We start from the raw sequence: 22670 nt of genomic DNA on the forward strand, positions 1-22670 counted from the left end.
ATTGTATTTTTGATGGGTGTTTGTTAAAGCCACAGATGAGATTTTGGTTGGCATAATTCAAATGCTAGTGAATAAATCTTTGCAAGAAGGGTTAGTTCCATTGCAATTAAAGAAAGCAACAGTGCGACCCATAGTAAAAGACAGTAGAAAAATGTGTTCTTAAAGTGAATATTAAAAGCCCGACACGTGCATTAAATAGGGGATGCACGAATATTTTGAGCTCGTGCGCACCAAGCGGATTTTAAAATCTGCCGAGATACGCACGTATCTCCTGCAGCACGCACATCTTGGAAGTTTTCAAAAAGGGGCGGGGTGTGGGTGTGGTCTGGGCAGGGCTCGGGCTTTTCGGGACACAAACCTGATATGTGTGCATAAATACTTATGTGATCCAGTGCGCACCGAGGGCCCTGCCACGTAACTTTACTTCTGTTGCGCCCATCGGTCACAGCCAGCTGTGACCTCTGTTGCTCACTTCTCTTTTCCCAGCACCAGCGATTCTTGGAAGAAAGGCGGCCTCCGCTTGCAAACGCCACCTTCCCCGGCATCCCCGGGACGGCGTGGGCGATTCCATCTGCTATCTTGAATCGGGGATTATCTAGGGCACGTGCGTGCGCGCTAGGCCCTCTCTTATACACGTCATGGCGGGAACCTCGGGGGCGTCCCCTCCGCATGATGTCACCTGCCAGTGTATTTAAGCTATCCGACCTATGCTTCCTACGAGTTAAGAACATAAGAACGTAAGAAATTGCCATGCTGGGTCAGACCAAGGGTCCATCAAGCCCAGCATCCTGTTTCCAACAGAGGCCAATCCAGGCCATAAGAACCTGGCAATTACCCAAACACTAAGAAGATCCCATGCTACTGATGCAATTAATAGCAGTGGCTATTCCCTAAGTAAACTTGATAAATAGCCATTAATGGACTTCTCCAAGAACTTATCCAAACTTTTTTGAACCCAGCTACACTAACCTCACTAACCACATCCTCTAGCAACAAATTCCAGAGCTTTATTGTGCGTTGAGTGAAAAAGAATTTTCTCTGATTAGTCTTAAATGTGCTACTTGCTAACTTCATGGAATGCCCCCTAGTCCTTCTATTATTCGAAAGTGTAAATAACCGATTCACATCTACTCGTTCAAGACCTCTCATGATCTTAAAGACCTCTATCATATCCCCCTCAGCCGTCTCTTCTCCAAGCTGAACAGCCCTAACCTCATCTGCCATTTGGATGCCCAATCTTCCAGTCTTGTAAGATCCTCCTGTAATGTATCACAATCCGCTTGTGATTTAACTACTCTGAATAATTTTGTATCATCTGCAAATTTGATAACCTCACTCATCGTATTCCTTTCCAGATCATTTATATATATATTGAAAAGCACCGGTCCAAGTATAGATCCCTGAGGCACTCCACAGTTTACCCTTTTCCACTGAGAAAATTGACCATTTAATACTACTCTGTTTCCTGTCTTTTAACCAGTTTGTAATCCACGAAAGGACATTGCCTCCTATCCCATGACTTTTTAGTTTTCTTAGAAGCCTCTCAGGAGGGACTTTGTCAAATGCCTTCTGAAAATCCAAATATACTACATCTACCAGTTCACCTTTATCCACATGTTTATTAACCCCTTCAAAAAAATGAAGCAGATTGGTTAGGCAAGACTTCCCTTGGGTAAATCCACGTTGACTGTGTTCCATTAAACCATGTCTTTCTATATGCTCTACAATTTTGATCTTAAGAATAGTTTCCACTATTTTTCCCAGCACTGAAGTCAGGCTTACTGGTCTAAAGTTACCCAGATCACCCCTGGAGCCTTTTTTAAATATTTGGGTTACACTGGCCACCCTCCAGTCTTCAGGTACAATGGATGATTTTAATGATAGGTTACAAATTTTAACTAATAGATCAGAAATTTCATTTTTAGTTACTTCAGTACCCTAGGATGCATACCATCCGGTCCAGGTGATTTGCTACTCTTTAGTTTGTCAATCTGGCCTACTACATCTTCCAGGTTCACAGTGATTTCGTTCAGCTCATCTGACTCATCACCCCTGAAAACCATCTCCGGAACTGGTATCTCCCCAACATTCTCATTAGTAAGCACGGAAGGAAAGAATTCATTTAGTCTTTCTGCAATGGCCTTATCTTCCCTAAGAGCCCCTTTAATCCCTCGGTCATCTAATGGTCCAACCGACTCCCTCGCAGGTTTCTTGCTTCGGATATACTGAAAAACGTTTTTATTATGAGTTTTTGCCTCTATGGCCAACTTCATTTCAAATTCTCTCTTCACCTGTCTTATCAATGTTTTACACTTACCTTGACAATGCTTATGTTTTATCCTATTTTTTTCAGATGGATCCTTCTTCCAATTTTTGAAGGATGTTTTTTTTGGCTAAAATAGCCTCTTTCACCTCACCTTTTAACCATGACAGTAATCATTTTGCCTTCCTTCCACCTTTCTTAATGTGTGGAATACATATGGACTGTGCCTCTAGGATTGTATTTTTAACAATGTCCATGCCTGTTGAACACTTAACCTTTGCAGCTGCACCTTTCAGTTTTTTTCTAACTATTTTCTTCATTTTATCAAAGTTTCCCTTTTGAAAGTTTAGTGTAGGGGTTGCAGCTTTACTTAATGTCCCCCTTCCAGTTATTAGTTTAAATTTGATCATGTTATGATCACTGTTGCCAAGTGGCCCCACCACTGTTTCTTCTCTCACCAAATCCTGCGTTCCACTAAGAATTAAATCTAAAATAGCTCCCTCTCTTGTTGGTTCCTGAACCAATTGCTCCATGAAGCAGTCATTTATTACATCCAGGAACTTTATGTCTCTAGCAAGTCCTGATGTTTTGGGGGTTTGGGAGGGTGGGGGAAGGTAAGGGATTAGTTTTAAAGGGTCGGAGTGGGTTTAGGGGTTGTTTTGGTGTGCCCTCCCCCCCAAATAACTCCCGTTAGTGGACACAAACCCGATTAACGATTTTCACAATAAATCGGGGGAATTTCTATTGTATCGCACTCTTTAACGATTTTTGATGATTTAAAAAATATCGGACGATATTTTAAATCGTCAAAAAACGATTCACATCCCTAGTTTCTTGTATATTTAAATACATCATTTATCTTTCTCGAAATCTTTGGAGAAGGTCGTGAACCACTGAGAATGCGTTATTAAAAAATGGACACCTGCTATATATATAAGAGTTAAAACAGTTATATTTTTGAATTGTTATTGAGATACACAACTGAATTGCGCTTTATTTTATTTTTCAGAAATAAATGGTTCCCTGATGCAGCTGTATTAGGAAAACTGTTGGCCACATTGGACTATTGAAAATACTGAAGATTTTTTAAATTCATAGATGTGTTTAAACGTTTAAGACAAAAGTCAACATTAAAAATGATTTCACATTTGAAGGCTTTTTAAACTTTTGATTTGCATCAGCTTGATATGGGAACTGTTGCGTTCATGGAGTTTCTGAAGTCTTTTTTCCTCCTATTAAAATGCACCAATGTATTTCTAATGGATGTTTATTGAATTCCTTAGTGAAGCAGCATTTCAGTTTGAAGAACAGGTTAACTTCCTGTGTGTCAATGCTCTGCCTCCCAGCATTTATTGGTAGTTACTTCTATTTCTTCAGTAAAGTTAATTGGAACCAGATCTAAGGCCTTTTCTGTATCGGGCCCTGAACTTTGAAATTTTATTCCCATTGAAATTCGTATGGTATCTGATTATATGAAATTTTGAAAGGTATTGAAAACTTATTTTTAGAAGTTTTTATTGAATGATTTTATTGAATGCATTATTTATTATATCATTTGTATTTATCTTTGTGTATGTCAGCTGTGATCCACATTGGTGCTTTGTGAATTGTGGAATATACATCTGTGAAAATAAAAATATAATTTCCCAGTTTTTTTACTTCCTGGATCTTTTTTTACTTTAACCATGTTTGTTGCTTGTTCTTGTTCTCCAATTTCTACATATCAAAACATGCGAAAAGGCCTGAAATACGAGTCCAGGGCAAATTATGAATCTCCAGTATGGATGGCATCTCAGATCGTAGAAAACAGTAATTCTTTATGTTTTCCCTCTTAGGGTTTACAGAGCGTTATTTTAACGCCATAGATTCTCAGCGAGTGTTTACACTTGGTAGAGTTTTTTTGGGGTTTCTTAAAACGTTATTGTTCTCTAAATTAGCTCCCCTTATCCAACCCTCTCAGTGTTGCTGGGACATTGTGTGTGAGGTCAATGACTCGCAGCACTGCTGCTGGAGTTTGTTCCTCTGAATTCTGTTCTGTGAGGCACAGGGGAGAGACAGAAGAGGAAAACAAGGGAAATAAAACTAGGGGTTGAAATAATGAAAAAGAAAAAGGGAAGGCAGAAGAAAAATGGGGAGAGAAAGAAAAAAAGCCAAAACAAGAGCAATGGTGTGAGAAAGAGGCAGACAGACGGAGAGGGGGAAAAGAAAAGGCAGAGAGAGACAAAAAAGGCTGTGAGCCTGAGACAGGAAGGAGCAAGACAGGAGAAAGAGAAGGCAGCAGAGAAGACACTGGCCAGAAATGATGCGAATACCTCCTGCATTTCTCCACAGATATATCTTCAATAACCCAAGAAAATCTAATGTTGAAGTACAGACTGGCAAGCCATTGGAAAAGACTCCCCCATCTCCACGGGGAAGGGGCGAGGTCATAAGCTGTGCATTACAACTGTGGCACTGAAACTCCCAATGCAGCAAGCAAATGCTATGCTAATGCACTGGAGGTTAAAGAAAAAAGCAAGCTACCCCAAAAATGTGCATAAAGCAAAGTCTTAGCCTGCATAATTATGCGCATACATCATGTTTTCTGTGCATGAAATGTGATGGCTGTGCACAAAAAAAAGTCTTTCTGAGCTGAAAACATTTTTTTGTGCGCACAAATCATATTTGATGCACAGGAAGCATGCTTTGTGTACACATAGCATATTCTCTGCGCACAGATCCGAAGTACAGGTCCCAGCACTGGAACTCCCAGCATCTGCGCATAAGCTAACCCTAGCACTGAAAACATTACTCCACCTCTAACCAGGAGTACAATTTCCAGCACTAAGAAAACACGAGTTAAGCCAGCACACCTCTCTGCCATCATTAGCACGGACTTTCTATGTGACGGTTCTAACCTATACGCACATTGCTGTGCACACATTTTTTTGGTGCATGAAACTCCTTGCTGCATCAGCTTATAAAAAATATGCACAAAACTGTGGGTGCAACTGTGCACAGCGCACCTTATTAAAGCATGCTCTGGGTGAGATCACAGCCTATGACAGTCCCAGAGACCTGCAGGCGAATCACTCAGCCAGTACTCCTCCAGCTCATCCTGCTTGACCTGCTGCTGTGGTTGTTCAAATCAGGCTTCCCTGGCTGAGCTGCCAGTATTTATTAGCATGAGCCAGGAAGAAGCACAAAGCTGGACTTTAGATCTGTGATGTCAGCACACTCAATCGCTCCAGCATTCTGCAGAGGAGTAAAGCAAGCACAGCACATACCCAGAGTGATCCCCGCCTCTGGACCAGCTTTTTAGAAAAATAAGGCCATTTTTTTGTATTCTTTGTCCAGTTGTTACTCTAGTCCAATGCAGGTCAAAAGAGAAGTAAGCCTTCTACCAACATTAAGAATTTTGAGATTTATCTAGATTTGCCCTCTCATCAGCATTTAGTTGGCCTGGAGCGTGTTTATTTCAGGAGATCAGCAGCTGGCAGGACCCTTAAACCGGCAATATGATTGCCAGTACATAAGCAACTGCTGCATCTCCAGACCTGATAAATTCTCAATGAATAGGGGCAACTTCTCCCCCCACCCACCTCAGTCAGCTAAATCCCTCTACCTCCCAACCCCTAGTCAACTCAATTTTCTTCCTCTCCCTCCCTCTCCATCTGGGGTCAGCTCAATCCCTTTCCTCCTGCTCCTCCCTCAACCCCCAGCCAGTCCAATTCCCTTCCTCCTGTTCCCCTCCCTACCATGGCCAACTTGATCCATTTTCCTAACCCGCACTGACAGCCACTTCTCCTGGGCGCCCGATGCCGAGCAGGCACTAGGGACGCACAATTTCCCCTAGCGCCTCCTTTTTAACGCAGCGGCTCATTAGCCTATTGCATCGCACGCCTGAGAGAGGTGGATGGCGATCAACAGGCGATCAATCGTGAGCATCCGCTTTTCTCGTGCAGGTATTGCATGGGCCTGTTGGTATGATTCCGTTGGTGCTACCTGTGCATTTTTTCAAGTAGCACTGTTCATGAGATCTATGGGTACCGTGTGGTCCAGGACAGTCAGTGGTTTTAAAGAGTACTGGTCTCTTCCAACTAGCCAAAGGGGAGAGAGAAAGGAAGATGGTGGGCTGTGTAGAGGATGAGGGGTGATGGACAGCTGAAGGAGGAAGCAGAGTGGGGGAGGGGAGATTGAGGACTGTGAGGGAGAAGCACATGGACGATTGGTTTGAAGAGAGACAGGAGTTTGGACAGCTGGAGATGAATGATGGAGGGAGAGAAAGCTGGAGGACAGGGAGTTGGGGTTAGAGACAGATAGAGAGCTAGGGAAGGGGAATGGAGAAACAACAGATTGGGAGATGAAGGGGAAGACTAAGAAATGAAAGACAAAGAGGGATATGGGGAAGAAAATAAAAAATATAGGAAAAGATGTGAAGAGGTGATGATGGAAGAAAAATGTAAGGGCAAAAAGTACTCTACCCAGTTAGGGGTAGATTTTCAAAGGGATAAGCGCGTACCCCCCGAAAACCTACCCCAAACCCCCCCTGCGCGCTGCCGAGCCTATTTTGCATAGGCTCGGCGGCGCGCGCAAGCCCCGGGATGCGCGTAAGTCCCGGGGCTTGCATGGAGAGGCATGCCGGGAGGCGTGGCGGTCGTGACGCGGTGTTTCGGGGGTGTGGCGCGGGTGACGCAACATTTCGGGGGCGGCGCCGCGGGTGTGGTTTCGGCCCGGGGGCGTTGCCACGCCCTCCGGAACAGCCCCCGGGTCGGGTGATGGCGCGCCAGTGGCCCGCTGGCACGCGCAGATTTACGTCTGCCTCTGGCAGGCGTAAATCCGGCGATAAAGGTGGGGGGGGGTTTAGATAGGGCCGGGGGGGGGGGTGGGTTAGGTAGGGGAAGGGAGGGGAAGGTGAGGGGAGGGCGAAAGAAAGTTCCCTCCGAGGCCGCTCCGATTTCGGAGCGGCCTCGGAGGGAACGGAGGCAGGCTGCGCAGCTCGGCGTGCGCAGGCCTGCCTCCGCGCGCCGGTGCGGAGGCAGGCGTGCGCAGGCCTGCCTCCGCACGCCGGTGCGGAGGCAGGCCTGCGCACTGGCGAGCTGCGCAGGCCTGCCCTCCGCAGGCCTGCCGCAGCTCGCCGGTGTGAACAAAGTACGCGTTCCCTCTAAATTATAAAATCTACCCCTTAGAGACTAGCACCTTGCAGGTAGAGTCCAGAGTGGGCTTAAGCAGAAGAAGGCTTAAACACCTCTTAGCCTGGTACATGGATCTGCCCTACCCCCCTCCTAATGATCCAGAATTTTGCTTTTACAGGTTCAAAAGGGGTTGCTGGGAACACCACAGTATTCCTGGATACTTGATGGCTAGAGAGTCTACCTGAAGCGCATTGGTGGATCTGGAGAGTCCCATGAGTGCTGATAAGTGAGTGAGCATGGTGCTCCTGTTGGTAGAAGAGCATTGTGAAATTCATCTAACTGTGTCAAGTAGATAGAAGATTAATATAAATGGATTAATTTACCCGGCCTGGACCTTGGACTGTGTTTGCGTTATCCCTATTCTATATAGTTTTACCCTGCAGTAATGTAAGTCAGATTGCTGCTTACGTTCTGTTAAGTGGCTCTGAATAAATCCCTGCTTATACTGGAAACTGGAGAGTGGCTGACATACAAGATAGATTTTAGAGAGGCAGTAGGGGAGATGGAGAAGAGGGAAGAGACACATAGAAAGGTAGGTAATGGCAAGGAGACCCAAAAAATCAGTGAGGCAGTGGCGTTGCTAGACAATTTGGCGCCCGGGGCAAGAGACTTCTTCGACGCCCCCTCCCTCCATCAATGATTTGCATTGAAATCGGTGCTATTTTTCTGCACTCATTTTTATGAGCGCGCGTGCGGCAAGAACAGGCGGCTCCGCAGGATGTAATAAGAGAATGGCATGCAAATGAGATACGTGCAAACCCCCCCCCCCCAAAAAAAAACCCTGCACAAGACCAAATGCATGCGCCATTGCCCACGCTTAAGCCCTGTTGCAGAAAGCCACGGGAAACAGCCACAAAAATAGGCGTTAATGGGAAAATGTTGCAGAGTTCAATTAAAAAAGTAAAACAAAAAAAAATACAGGTTCAAGGGTAAATCCTGGGTCATGAGTGCAAGAAGCGCCTTCTGCATCTCTGGGTAAGGGACAGACTGAATGTGGGCCTTCCTTTCCGACCTACACATGGCCCCCAGAAACACCCCCTTTTTTTTTTTTGTCCCTGCAACTAAAAGTCCACACACTGTGGAAGCCTGCGCGTGTTTTCGGCTGCTCCCAGGAGGGTAATTTTCATCCAAGCCATTTTGCCTGGGAAATTCGCTATTTACCTGTGTAAAAATCCCCATCCCTAACTGTAAGGTCTGCACCCCTCTGCAATCCTGCCTAAAACGGGAGAGCCTAAGGAGCCTGTTCCTGCAGAATGTCTTCCAGCATCCTCAGAGGGCTTATCCACATGTGTGCTGTCTCTCTTCTGAAGCTGACCTATTGCTTCACTGGGGAGGAAGCCGGCACTACAGACCTGTCCCAGGGTCACTTCTCATCTGTATGAAACAGACTGTGACAGGGTGCCATCCTCCTGTGCAGAGGGCCTCTTGCAATCGGTAGAAGCACTTGCAGATCTGACAGACAGCTCTGAGGCAAAGTTTGCAACAGAATGGCACTGCGCAAACTCCATTTACAACCACCAAGCAACAGAAGACATGCTACCTGGCATTAGAATGCAAATGAATTAGAGAAGCGTGCAAGTGGCTGTATCTTTGCTTTGGTGCTATTTGGTTAATAGGTTCTGATTTGAGGCGTGTGCTTAATGATCGACTGCTGGTTCCACCTAGCGTGAGCAGACAGCATGACAGCCCTTGCGCCTCCAGCTCACAGTCACGCACCTTACAAGGGAGGAAGGACGGACGAGCGCAGACAGTCCGTGTAATCGGTGGACATGAAGTGAACGCGGGCTGGGTGGGAAAGCCTTTGGGGGCCCTCTCAATGCTAGCGAATCGGTGTGAAGACCCGCACAGCTTAGCATGCAGGTTACAAGAAGGCAAGACGAGGCCTTTCCCGAAATGCACATAATGCTGGTTTTAGGGAAGAAATGCTGAGGGCACAGCAGAAAATAAATCCTATGTCGAGTTGCACTGCTCTGCTGCCAGACGAGTCCGATGGAGCCGTGCAGGCAGAGCCAGGCGTTTTGGCGCCCCCTTAGACCCGGCGCCCGGAACGGCCGCCCACCCCTCGCTACGCCACTGCAGTGAGGAGCAGGGGCTGTGTATGGCAAAAACCTTTCATTTCAGGTCTGCTTTTGTTTCATATTTATTTTTGTTTCTGATGCTGAGCAAGGGGCAGTTGGATCTTCACCACTGGAGACCCGCGGTCCCCCCAGGAGGAGCCCGTAGGGACCCAGGTCTCTGGGAATTAGGTGGACCTTTGAGAGGTCGAAGAGGCGTGAGGATGGTGCAAGGGCTAACTGGATCTTCACCACTGGAAGCCCGCGGTCCCCCCGGGAGGAGCCCGTAGGACCTGGGCCGCTGGGACTTAGGTGGGCCCTTGGAGGATGGTCCAAGAGAAGTCCGAGGTTGAGTACCAGAGGATCACCGCTTGCCAGTCCGAAGTCACACACCGAGGAATCATCGAGAAGAAACAGGAACCAGGAATCAGGAACTTGAGGATCCGGAAGACTCACCGAAGCAAGCAGACTCATACAACGAAGTTGCCAAGTCGAGGAGTGAGTGGAGGAAGTCAGCTTTTATTCTTCCCTGTGTCTGGCCCATTAGGCACAGATGAAATCAATTAGATGACGAGGCCCCTTTAAATCCTGAGGAGGCGCGGCCTCGTGCCTAAGAGAAGGCAGCCATCTTGGTTCCCGGGAACGAAGCAGAGCGGCCAGATGCCACGAGGGGAGACCTGGGGCGCCTCCCCGCTGGCAGCCACCGCGAGGACCAGCGCCGAGAAGCGGGGGTGAGCAGAACTGGGTTCCGGTGCCCTCCTCGACATTGCTGCGGTGACCCCGAAGCCGCGAATCACTTGGGGGATTGCGGCTGCGGCTGCGACTGCGAGGCACAACAGCTGCCTCCGGGGAGTGGGTGCTCCTGATTTCATTGGGAGACTTTGCCGGCTCCAGCTCCCTGGCCAGAATCTCCTCTCACAGCCCAGTTGGGTCCCCGAAAGGTCTGTTGACGTCCCAAGGAAGGCCTGGATCCATAGGAAGCGGATTCCTGACAAATCTTCTGGAATCTCTGACCTGGGTCCTTGGGGCAAAGGCCTTCTGAAAGGACTTTCTATCCTCCGGGAGCCAATTCCCTTTGGATTCTCCCAGTGACTTTACCAGCTGGTCCAAGTCCTTGCCAAACAGGAGCTTCCCCCTGAAGGGAAGATTGCACAAAAGTGCTTTAGAAGACGAGTCAGCCGACCAATTCCGGAGCCACAGCAAGTGTCGGGCCACCACTGAAGAGACCATGGAACACGCCAAAGTCCGTACCAGGTCATACAGAGCATCCGCCGTTAAGCCACCCCCGCCTCAAGGCACGCTGCCTCTGCCTGGGACATGATCCCCGAGGCGGCCGGATCCTGTGGTTGCTGAATCCAACACAGGCAGGTGCACTGCATCATACTGGCACATACGGCCGCTCTGAGGCTCAAAGCCGAGACTTCAAAAAGGCGTTTCAGGTGGACTTCCAATTTTCGAACCTGGACATCCTTCAGGGCCGCCGAACCTGCCACAGGAATGGTAGTCTTCTTAGTAACGACGGCGACTGCCGCATCTACCTTGGGAGTTCGTAAGGACTCCAAATGCTCTTCCAACAGTGGATACAGCTTGGCCATGGCTCGTCCTACCTTGAGGCTGGCCTCTGGGGCATCCCATTCCCTGCTGATAAGCTTCTGAATTTTCTTCAGAATTGGGAAAGCGGAGGGGGGTCCTCACAGCCCGTCCAGGACCTGGTTGACCCCTTCGCTGTCTGAATCCTCCTGTGACAGTTTGAGCCCCAGTTCCTCCAGCACCTGGGGAATAAGGGGACACAATTCCTCCTGCTTAAACAGCCGGACCACCCGAGGGTCATCACCCCCCCCAGGGGCGTCCAGCACAACAACAGATTGTCCCTGCCGGTATCTGGGTCCGGATCAGGGTCAGAGTCACCCTGGGGTGTGGCTGCCCGAGGGCCCGGAGAAGGCAGAACCTGAGTCTTTAGACCCTTGGCAGAGCCACCAGCGCAGTCCTGAGACCTCCTCTTCGCAGCCTTCCTAGCCAGGAAGGCCTTATGCATTAGTAGCACAAACTCCGGGTCCCACATCACCGCTACTGGAATCCAAAGTTGCATCCTTCGGGTCTCCCTGTCCTGGTTCTACCACTACTGGGGAAAGAGCGGGGGGACGGGGACGGGACGACACACACACACACACGACTTCCTTAGCTTCCTTCCCCTGGGTAACCTTTGACCCCGGAGGTTTAGCTTTCGTTCCTGCTTGTCCCCCAGGCACGCTCTTAGGCTTTCTGGGCTTCTGACCCTTGGCAGTTAACCTCTCCCCCCTGCAGCATATGAGGCCCAGAGAGAGTGAGCATCCAATTCTAAAATCAGGCCACAAGCCCTACAGATCTTCACCAGGGCACTTTCAGACATGGCAGTCCTTCCCCCAGCTCCCCTGGGGTCCCAGAAGGACGAAAATCGGTTGGGTTGAGAACGAGCATGGGATCCGTGAAAAAAACAAAATGGCTCCAAACCTAGCACAGGTTCAGCTCTCCACAGAGGAGGAAGGAAACAGTTAAAAAGTACTGCAAACCTCCAGTTTAACTGCCCAGGCCTTCAGAACCCCTGCCCTGAGGCCAAAAACGCCCAGGAGCTACTTCCCCGCCCCGAGGAGGCTCCGGGCACTAGGATGCTCCTCCTCCCCCAGCCGAGCACTGCCTAAAACGTCAAGCCTCAGAGAAAAGCCCCTACAGAGAAAAAAACTGAAGGCAAGAATTTCTTCTTTTTTTAAACTCTGTAAGTAACAAAAAAATCCCCATGGGGTACTTTCCTTTAGAAAGTGCTGGAAGAGGGCTTCGGGGCGTGGAGGGAACCAGTCCCCTGGCTATCCAACTCCCCAGAATCCAAGGGCTCTATAGCCGGGGATGCCCAGCTCCACCCAAGGGATGGCCTGCGATCGGAATCTCACACCTCGGGGAGCCCTGCAGACCAGACCAGAGCTGCTGGATGCACGACCACCATCTGCTGGAGACAGAGAAATACTGAGGAGCTGCAGAAGGCACTAGTGTTATAAAGCCGTGCCTCGAAGTTTTATTCTTTGCCTCCATCTGCTGGTGGGAGTGCATAACCCACTGGTCTGGACTGATCTGGGTATGTCCAGGAATCTGCAATTCCTGGACATACCCAGATCCTGGAGAGCAGAATGGGGAGAGGTATGGGGGCAACGCATCCCAGCACAAAGCCGCACCAGGGAAATTGATGATGCAGCTATGCAGGACCTATTAAACAAACTAGGCAGTCTCCTAGTATAGAGGTGCTCAAACATGTCATACCCCCCCCCCCCAGCCAATTGGATTTTCAAGAGATCCTTAATGAATATGCATAAAATATATTTCCATACACAGGAGGTAGTGCATGCAAATAAATCTTATGCATATTATTAGGGATATCCCAAATACCCAACTGACTGCAGGGGCCATAGGACCAGTTTGAGCACCCCTGTCCTAGAACACCAACATTTTTTTTGGGGGGGGGGTGACAAAATCCCACCAGCATGAAGCCAGGAGGGCTGCTGTGCCACAGCCAATGTCACTAAAGAAGGATGAGAACTAAAACCACTTCCGCTGGTAAGAGGAAGTGGTTTCAGGAAGTACTTTAGGAGAGATGAGTGCATGATTAAAGGTTCACCTAAAACACTGAATATTCTTGGACCAGTCCTGCAGCTGGATAGGCGTGTCGGCTGACATCGGCCAAACAGATCACCACTCCCACAGCGGTGCAGCTACCTAGAAGCCGAGAAACACGGACGGACGTCAAGTGAGCCCAAGCCTCGACTACCTAAGCAGTGCTGCACATTCACATTCAGATAACCTTATTGTTCCTAAAATAATATTTATTTATTTCTTTATTTGTAGGGTTTTATATACCGCTATTCGGTAGAGCCATCATAACGGTTTACAAATCTGCAATTATCAGAATAATTAATTATTCAGAATAATTAAAACAAAAGGGTAGAAAAAGAAGGGGGAAATGTATAAAATGCAGACGAATGAGGTGGGATCTGTCCAAGGGAAGGGAGGATGTAACTAGACCAAAAGAAGAAGAGGTGGTTTGGAGCTTGGAGCGAAACGAGTAACGGGAAAGACTCAAATTACACACGCCCTGCATGCCGGAAGAGCTAGGGGGCGGGAATAGGAATAAGACTTCATTAGACCGCGCCTACCTGATTTAAATACGCAGGCTTATTTAACGCCTCAGCGTGAGGACGTCTGCTTCTACGCTTACGTATGATGTCAGAGGTTGGCGCGGTCCGTTCGAAGTTGGGTTGTGGGCGAGGCCTTTCGTTGTTTCTATCCCGCCTTCCGGAGCTTTAACGGTTCAGAAAGGCTGAAGTGAGGCTGAAAGCGAGCGAGCAAGCGAGGACGGACGCGCGCTGCGGTCACCATGTCTGTGCTGAAGCCGTTCGACAAGATGCCGATGCTGAACACGGCTACCGTGCTGGTGCGTGCCCTGGGAGATGGGTTAAGGGTGCCCAGGAATCGACGGCGAGTGTTCGGCTCCTCGTTCAGCACGTGCGCCGGATGCATTTATTTTGTTGCTTTGATTTTGGAATAGTAACGGGGGGGGAGAGAGACCTCGGCGTGCTCAGTTGTCACTTGGCCGCTAGGGTTGATGTTTGGCGTTCGTGACGTAAGGCTTAGTCGCTCGCGGTTGGCCGCGGTCTCCGTGGTGGCGGGTGAGATTTCGGGCCGCCTTCATGACAGGGATGGTGACACCCTAAAAAAAAAAATTCTATTGGGGGGGAAGATGAAACAGCTCTGCCAGCTTTAAATTTTGATTTTGCAGGTGTCTAAGACAAGCCTAACTTTTAGTTTCTTTTTCGCTGAATTTAGGCAATTGCTCCAGATACCCAGAAATGCCCTCAAATCATGATTGCCTTCTATTTACAGCTGTTCATTTGCATTTTCCCCTTCCATAAGGATGACCACGTATCTTGGTCTGGTGGATCCTCATTTATCCATTTAATTAATATAAAACATTAATAAGACACACTAAGAAAGGAATTTGAGAAGACGCTTGCCACAGATGTAAAAACGTTTCATGTATGTCAAAAGCAAGATGCCTGTTAAGGATTCAGTTGTGCCACTAGGAGAGATGATGGAGGACAAGGCTATTGCAGAAAAAATTCAATTCTTTTGCATTCTTCTTTTCTGAAAAGGATGTTAGTGAAATACCCACACTAGAAATGTTCTTTGAAAGTAATGAGTGAGAGGGACTTAAGCAAATCACTGTGAAACTGGATGTCATTTTGAAGACGTTTTGTATACAGGTGGAAGTTGAAGTTATTCTAGAGAATTGGTAGGACTCCCAGACTAGGAACTACTGTCCCAGAGAATATTGACGAAGAAAGTGAAGTAAACAGATTATATATTCCTGTGTATTTAACATCAGATTTACAATGACTATGGTATTCAGTGCAGCATTTGAATTGTTAATTTGGTTTCTTCCATGGCTTTTGTAGCTAGAGATGCTCTTCTGGGCTTCCAATGTGGTTGAAACTGGCATCTGTTGGGCTATGACACCAAGAGCCCTTCATTTGCAACTATATGGGTGTTCTCCCCCCCCCCCCCCCTCTTTTTTTTTTTAAACATTTCTTCCCACCTTCATTTAGCTCATTGCAGTGACCATACTCTTTCTGGAACCAAGTGCATGTGCACCATGAGGCTGGACATTAGGAGTTGCCATTGTGCAATACTCAAGAGACACCTAGATAGGATTTTAGACAGTGCTGGGGAGGAGCCGGCTGTTGTGGTACATGTGGGCACCAACAACATAAGAAAATGTGGAAGGGAGGTTCTGGAAGCCAAATTTAGGCTGTTAGATAGAAAGCTGTAATACAAAACCTCCAGGGTAGCATAAGCTGAAATGCACCCTCTTCCACGCGCAGGTCCTCAGAGGCATGTAGAGCGCCGGAGTCTAAATGCGTAGACGAGATGATGGCACAAGGAAGAGGGATTCAGTTTTGTAAGGAACTGGGGAACCTTTTGGAAAAGGCGGAGTCTTTTTCGAAGGGATGGGCTCCACCTTAACCAGGGTGGAACGAGGCTGCTGGTGCTAACCTTTAAAAAGGAGATAGAGCAGCTTTTAAACAAGAACAAAGAGGAAAGCAGACAGTTGCTCAACAGCGCATGGTTCGGCGGGAGGTATATTCAAAGGATACTAATGACGCATTAGAATTAGGTCATCCCAACAGTGAGGTTCCAATAATAAGAAAAGTAGTCCAAGTGCCTGTAATTAAAAATTCACCTGAGTTAAATTCTGCTTTTTGATAGGGATAAACTGGAATGAAAATACAAACAAAAAAACACACTTTGAAATGTTTGTATGCTAATGCCAGAAGTCTAAAGTAAGATGGGAGAATTTGAATGTATAGCAGTGAATGATGACATAGACTTAATTGGCATCTCAGAGATATGATGGAAGGAGGATAACCAATGGGACAGTGCTATACCGGGGTATAAATTATATCGCAATGACAGAGGAGCATCTGGGAGGAGGGGTGGTGCTTTATATTTGGGATGGCATAGAGTCCAACAGGATAAAGATCCTACATGAGACTAAATGCTCAATCAAATCTTTATAGGTAGAAATCCCTTGTGTGTTGGGGAAGAGTATAGTGAGAGTATACTACCGTCCACCTGGCAAAAATGGTGAGATGGACAGTGAAATGCGAACAGAAATTAGGGAAGCTAACGAAATTGGTAGTACAGTAATGGGAGATTTCAATTACCCCATTATTGACTGGGTAAATGTGACATGCTAGAGAGAGTTCCTGGAAGGAATAAATGACAGTTTTATAGAACAGTTGGTTCAGGAACAGACGAGAGAGAGAACAATTTTAGATCTAACTTTAAGTGGAGCACATGATTTCGTGAGAGAGGTAACGGTGGGGCTGCTTGGCAAAAGTGATCATAATGTGATCAAATTTGAATTAATGACTGCAAGGGTGATAGAAAGCAAATCCATGACTTTAATGCTAAACTTTGATAAAATGAAAAATAGAAAACTGAAAGGAGCAGCTACAAAGGTAAAACGCGTGCAAGATTTGTAGACTTTAAAAAAACCCAAAACAAAACCCCCATCTTAGCACAATTCAGATGGGTTCCACACATTAAGTAAGGTGGAAGGAAGGCAACACGATTACTGGCATGGTTAAAAGGTGATGTGAAAGAGGCTATTTTAGCCAAAAGATCTTTATTCAAAAATTGAAAGAAGGATTCAACAGAAGAAAATAGGATAAAGCATAAGCGTTGGCAGGTGAAATATAAGTCCTCGATAAGACAGGCTAAGAGAGAATTTGAAAAGAAGTTGGCCGTAGAGGCAAACTCGCAGTAAAAACTTTTTGAAATTTATCTGAAGCAGAAAGCCTGTGAGGGAGTCAGTTGGACCGTTAGATGATCAAGGGGTTAAAGGGGCACTTAGAGGAGATAAGGCCATTGCAGAAAGATTAAACAATTTCTTTGCTTTAGTGTTTACTGAAGAGGATGTGGGGGAGACACCTGTTCTGGAGAAGGTTTTCATGGGTAATGATTCAGGTTGACTGAACCAAATCACAGTAAAAACCTAGATGTGGTAGGACCTGATTGACGAACTGAAGAGTAGTAAATCACCTGGACTGGATGGTATACACCTGAAAACTGTAGAGTGGCTAATGTAACCCCAATATTTAAAAAGGGCTTCAGGGGCGATACAGGAAACTACAGTCCAGTTAGCCTGACTTCAGTGCCAGGAAAAATAGTAGAAAGTGTTCTAAAGATCAAAATCACAGAACATATGGTTTTAATGGAACAAAGTCAGCATGTCTTTACCCAAGGCAAGTCTGCCTCACAAATCTTCAGTTTTTTGAAGGGGTTAATAAACATGTAGATAAAGGTGAACTGGTAGATGTAGTATATTTGGATTTTCAGAAGGCATTTGACAAAGTTCCTCATGAGAGGCTTCTAAAAAGTAAAAAATCATGGGATAGGTGGTGATGTCCTTTCGTGGATTACAAACTGGTTAAAAGACAGAAAACAGAATAGGATTAAATGGACAATTTTCTCAGTGGAAGGGAGTGGGCATTGGAGTGCCTCAGGGATCTGTACTTTTCAATATATTTATAAATGATCTGGAAAGGAAGACTAGTAGGTAATCAAATTTGCAGATACAAAATTATTCAGAGTAGTTAAATCACAAGCGGATTGTGATAAATTGCAGGAGGACCTTCTGAGACTGGAAAATTGGGTATCCAAATGTCGGATGAAATTTAATGTGGATAAGTGCAAGGTGATGCATATAGGGAAAAATAACCCATGCTATAATTACACAATGTTAGGTTCCATATTAGGTGCTACCACCTAGGAAAGAGATCTAGGCTTCATAGTGGATAATACATTGAAATCATCTGCTCAGTGTGCTGTGGCAATGTTAGGAATTATTAGGAAGGGAATGGTGAATAAAATGGAAAATGTTTCTATATCGCTCCATGGTGAGACAGCACCTCAAATACTGTGTACAATTCTGGTCATCACATCTCAGATATAGTTGCGATAGAGAAGGTACAGAGAAGGGCGACCAAAATGATAAAGGGAATGGAACACTCCCCTATGAGGAAAGACTATAGAGGTTAGGACTTTTCAGCTTGGAGAAGAGACGGTTGAGGGGGGATATGATAGAGGTGTTTAAAATCATGAGAGGTCTAGAACGGGTAGATGTGAATCGGTTATTTACTCTTTCAGATAATAGAAAGACTAGGGGGCACTCTATGAAATTAGCATGTGGCACATTTAAGACTAATCGGAGAAAGTTCTTTTTTACTCAACGCACAATTAAACTCTGGAATTTGTTGCCAGAGGATGTGGTTAGTGCAGTTAGTGTAGCTGGGTTTAAAAAAGGTTTGGATAAGTTCTTGGAGGAGAAGTCCATTACCTGCTGTTAATCAAGTTGACTTAGGGAATAGCCACTGCTATTACTAGCATCAGTTATTCTCCAACCTTCACCAATACAAGGGAAAACTTGTATTGTGGTGTCTCTCCTGTACGGTGGCTCTGTTTAAGGACAACCAATTTTTAATTGTCCTTTTCATTCGCCCCGTCCATTACTCTTTATTATTGATATCTTGTATAGAACCAATTTTTATTCTTTCTTTTCTCTTTGACTATTTTCGTAAAATCCCACCTCCCTGTTTGCTGAGGCGACCCAACAGTTAATTCTTATGTTTGAATACTTATCAAGGCTGCCGTTTCTGTTCCTTCTCAGTGGGTCGCGTCTGCCTGCCCGACATGGGCCATGTTTCGGCACTAGGTGCCTGCTTCAGGGGCTACGGGAGGGAAAACTGCTGTGTCCTCTCCGGGTACACAGCGTTTGTGGTGTCTCCAACTATAAAAACCAAAGCGTTTAGCTCTTACTTAATCATTATTGTAACTCTACTCATTTGTTAATTACCACTATCTAGTCTTTAACACTTACGTTTGTTGTAGTTATTCAGTTATACGTGGACGACGCCTTACTTCCATGTCTAAGGCGCGAGTGCCTATACTGCACTTTTATACTTACCGCGGGTTTTCAAACACCTCCCGTCACTGAACCGAGGCTGACGCCGGTGTGTTTAATTAGGGTGATATCTCTAAAAAAGACCGTGCATTCATCGAGGTGTACATTCTATATACCCCAGCTCTATAGAATGAGGTGCTATCTTCTATCTGTCCTAATCGCGCCAGTCCCTTATAACAAATCCAATTAATAAATGAATCATTGCTTTGCGTGTTGTCATGCGGACCTGATGGGAGACTGAGCACTCCCACGTCCGCTTACAGTCAGGGGCTACAGTCGCGCTAACACTGGAACGTAAGGGAGGTGGGCAGATACAGCAAGACCATTAAACTAAGCAGTGACCCCGATAGGATTTATTAAGGTGTAATTAGTAGCTGATGGATCCACCCTTCATCATAGATGGAACCCCGCCCACCAAGTTGAAGACAGCAGCAGACGTCAGAGAAGTTCTCTACTAGGTCCGCATAACAAAGTAAAAGGTAATAATCACTAATGGAGACATGGGTCCATAGAGAACATAGAGAACGTGGTGATTTCACACCATTACTAAGTAGAGCAGTATTAAACAATATAGAGCCTGGGCAAAAATCACATGCATAATAAGATTTAAGGTAATCAGAAGGGTCGGCCCTCCCGTAGCCCCTGACTGTAAGTGGACGTGGGAGTGCTCAGTCTCCCATCAGATTTTGGAAGGAGAATTTAAAATGGAATATGGAAAGCCCTGTTCTCTTGCAGTAATACCAGATGGTCCCTCCCTAGTTGAGAATTCCCGAGGTTATTGCCTTGGTCTGGTAGCTGGGTTTCCCAGTGTGGACTTAGCTGATTGTACAGCTTAAATGCAGTTGGTGCAGGAGGCTAAGTGCAGCAGTGATGGCACATGCCCTCTCCCTGCGCAGCTGGAGACACTCTGTACTCAGCTGATAAGGCTGCACTCTAGTAAGTTTAAAAAAAGAAAAGAAAAAGTAAAGGCAGAGACAATGTAGAGGGGTTTGCAGGACTTCATCCAGTCTCCATGCTCTGTGCGCCATTCCAACGTTCATTCCTGCTCCCATGGGGCTTAGGGGAACTGGGCAGTCTGGTGGGTTGAGTGGCCCTGGTGGGCTAGGCCCTGGAGTTAGGCTTCTTTCCTGCATGCTGCGCAGTAGGCCATGGCAGCATTTTCGAACCTTAGTGAATTATCCACCTTATACTAAGTTTCTCCATGACAGGATGACAGGATGGACTGTTTCTCCATGACAGGATGGACTTCCATTTTAACTTCCATTTTAACCAGTTTCTCCATGACAGGATGACAGGATGGACTGTTTCTCCATGACAGGATGGACTTCCATTTTAACCAGTCCAGGATGGACTTCCATTTTAACCAGTCCATCATCCTGCTGACATTTTCTCAGACCCCATTCGCACCAAAGCAAACAAGCCCTGCACAGTTTGGACTTCAAAAGAGCCTTAGCCTTCTGTCTAGAGCAGACAGAAGCCCATAGATAGTCCACCCAATATTTTGTTTCTTTTGGTAGGAATAAGTTGGGCAATCCTGTTGCCAAGCACTCTTTCCAGTTGGCTGCTAGACTGCATCTCCTTCTGTTAGTCCCATGTGAGCCTGCATCTTGGGGACCATCTGAAGGCTCACTCTGAGCCATGGCAATGTCGGTGGCCCACTTGCAATTAGTTCCCATGGAGGAGATCTACAGAGCTGAGACATGGAGTTCTCTCCACATATTCTCATCACATTACTGCCTAGATGGGGATAGTCAACGTGACAGTAGGTTTGGCAAATCTGTCCTTCAGAACGTGTTTGAGGTATAGAACCCAACTCTGTGCTCACTTTGGGCCTGTCTGTGTTCAGGCTGCCCTCACCCTTGTTACCAACAAAGCAGGCAGAATGGCTGGAAGCTGTGGTCACCTATGGCACTGTATGACCTCATTAGGACATCCTCTAAGACAATGTCGATTGTCTTGGCCAGGAGACTTCTTTTGGTTGAGGGACTGGTCAGCACATGTTTTGTCCAAGTCATTGGTCCAAGAATCATCCCGTCCCGTTGCAAGTATTGGAATTTCTGGAAGTGTGCTTCGATACCAAGTTTGGGGAAAGTTTTTCTTACAGAGGAGCGTATTGTCAAGTTGCAGTCACAAGTTTGCAGGTTGGAGAGCCAGGTTCCCTGGGTCTGGGATTACCTACAGGTTCTCAGCTTCAAGGCGTCCATGTTGGAGCTCATGCCTTGGGTGTTTTGATCATATGAGATCTCTGCAAGCGGCATTACTTTCCTGGTGGGATCTGTTGTCTGTACGTTCAGCTTCCACTGCCACTTATGGAGTTAGCCAGATCCAGAGTCTCGTGGTGGCTTGGTTGGGACCACTTGTGTCAAAGGGTGGACTTGGCAGTGAACAGTGGTTACCACAGACGCCAGCCTCCTTGGTTGGGGAACCATCTGTCAAAATCAATTGGTGCAAGGCCAGTGGTTGACAGAGGAAGCGTCATGGTCTATCGCTTAGAGACAAGAGCGGTACAGTTGGCGCTGAGTGCATTTTGAGGATTTGTATTCAAACAACCAACAAGGACTGAGATGCACAGGCTGGGTAAACAAGCGTGGGAGTAGCTTGCTTAGTGGTTACTACCCCAAACCAATTAGCTAGACACTTCACTTAGATGTCGCTCCAGCACTGCTATCTACGATGGGGGTGGAAGGGAAATAAAACCAAAAATTATTTAAAGGGACAAGAGTAACAGAAAAGTATGAAAAAAAGTGTGAAAGCTTGCTGGGCAGACTGGATGGACTGTTTGGTCGTCTTCTGCCGTCATTTCTATGTTGTGACCATCCAGTCAGTCTTGTCCAATAATGCAACGACGGTGGTGTATATCAACAGGCAGGGTAGTACCAAGAGTCGAGCGGTGGCTGAGGAAGCTCTGGAACTAATCCAATGGGCAAAGCAGCATCTGGCACTGATAGCTTCTCACATAGCCAGGACTGGCAATGTGCAAGCAGATTTTCTCAGCTGTTAATAGCTGGATCCTGGAGAGTGGGAGCTGTCAAAGGAAGCGATGGTGCTCATCTATTGCAGGTGGGGCAAGCCCCGCATGGATTTAATGGCAATACAGAGAAATGCCAAGACACCACACTTCAGTCACAAGAGAGCATGGAGCAGAGTGAGTAGACACCTTGTTTCTTCCTTGGCTGTGGGATGTTCTGCTGTATGTGTTTCCGGCATGGCTGCTGGTGGGCAAGATTTTGCGGCAGGTGGAGATTCACCCGAGATGTGATTCTGGTGGCTCTGGAGTGGCCTTGGACGCCTTGGTTTGCAGATCTGATCAATCTGGTGGTAGACAGCCTGTTGAGGCTCGCTCATCTGCCAAAGCTTCTGCACCAAGGTCCCATATTTTCAGATCAGGCGACTTGCTTCTGTCTTGCAGCTTGGCTTTTGGGAGGAAAGGTTACTCTGAGGATGGTATTGCTACTCTTACAGGCTAGAAAGTCTTCCACCTCCTTGGTGTATGTGAGGGTCTGGAGAGGTTTTGAAGATTGGTGCATGGAGCAGGGAATTGACTCTATCTGAGCTTCTGTAGCACATATTCTTACCTTCTTGCAAAGAGGTTTGAAGTTCAGGTGGCAGTCTTAGGTTGTCTTTGAGGTGAG

At 46.7% G+C, this 22670-nt stretch overlaps 1 protein-coding gene across 2 annotated transcripts in view; it reads left to right on the forward strand.

Moving 5' to 3' along the window:
- Window positions 1-13130: 13130 nt before the first annotated feature.
- LOC115084962 (centromere protein M-like) overlaps window positions 13131-22670 on the forward strand; it is a 67810-nt gene continuing 58270 nt past the window's right edge. The window contains exon 1 of one of the 2 annotated variants that reach the window (XM_029590433.1): window positions 13131-13263. Coding sequence is in view for 1 of the 2 variants with exons in the window: in XM_029590432.1 (XP_029446292.1) it covers window positions 13891-13947 (57 nt within the window). In the remaining variant the exon portion in view is untranslated. Of the gene's footprint in view, window positions 13264-13721; window positions 13948-22670 lie in introns of those variants that run through there. The other variant, XM_029590432.1, reaches the window with a different exon arrangement.

The sequence above is a fragment of the Rhinatrema bivittatum genome, chromosome 2, assembly GCF_901001135.1.
Source record: "Rhinatrema bivittatum chromosome 2, aRhiBiv1.1, whole genome shotgun sequence".
Lineage (NCBI taxonomy): Eukaryota > Metazoa > Chordata > Amphibia > Gymnophiona > Rhinatrematidae > Rhinatrema > Rhinatrema bivittatum.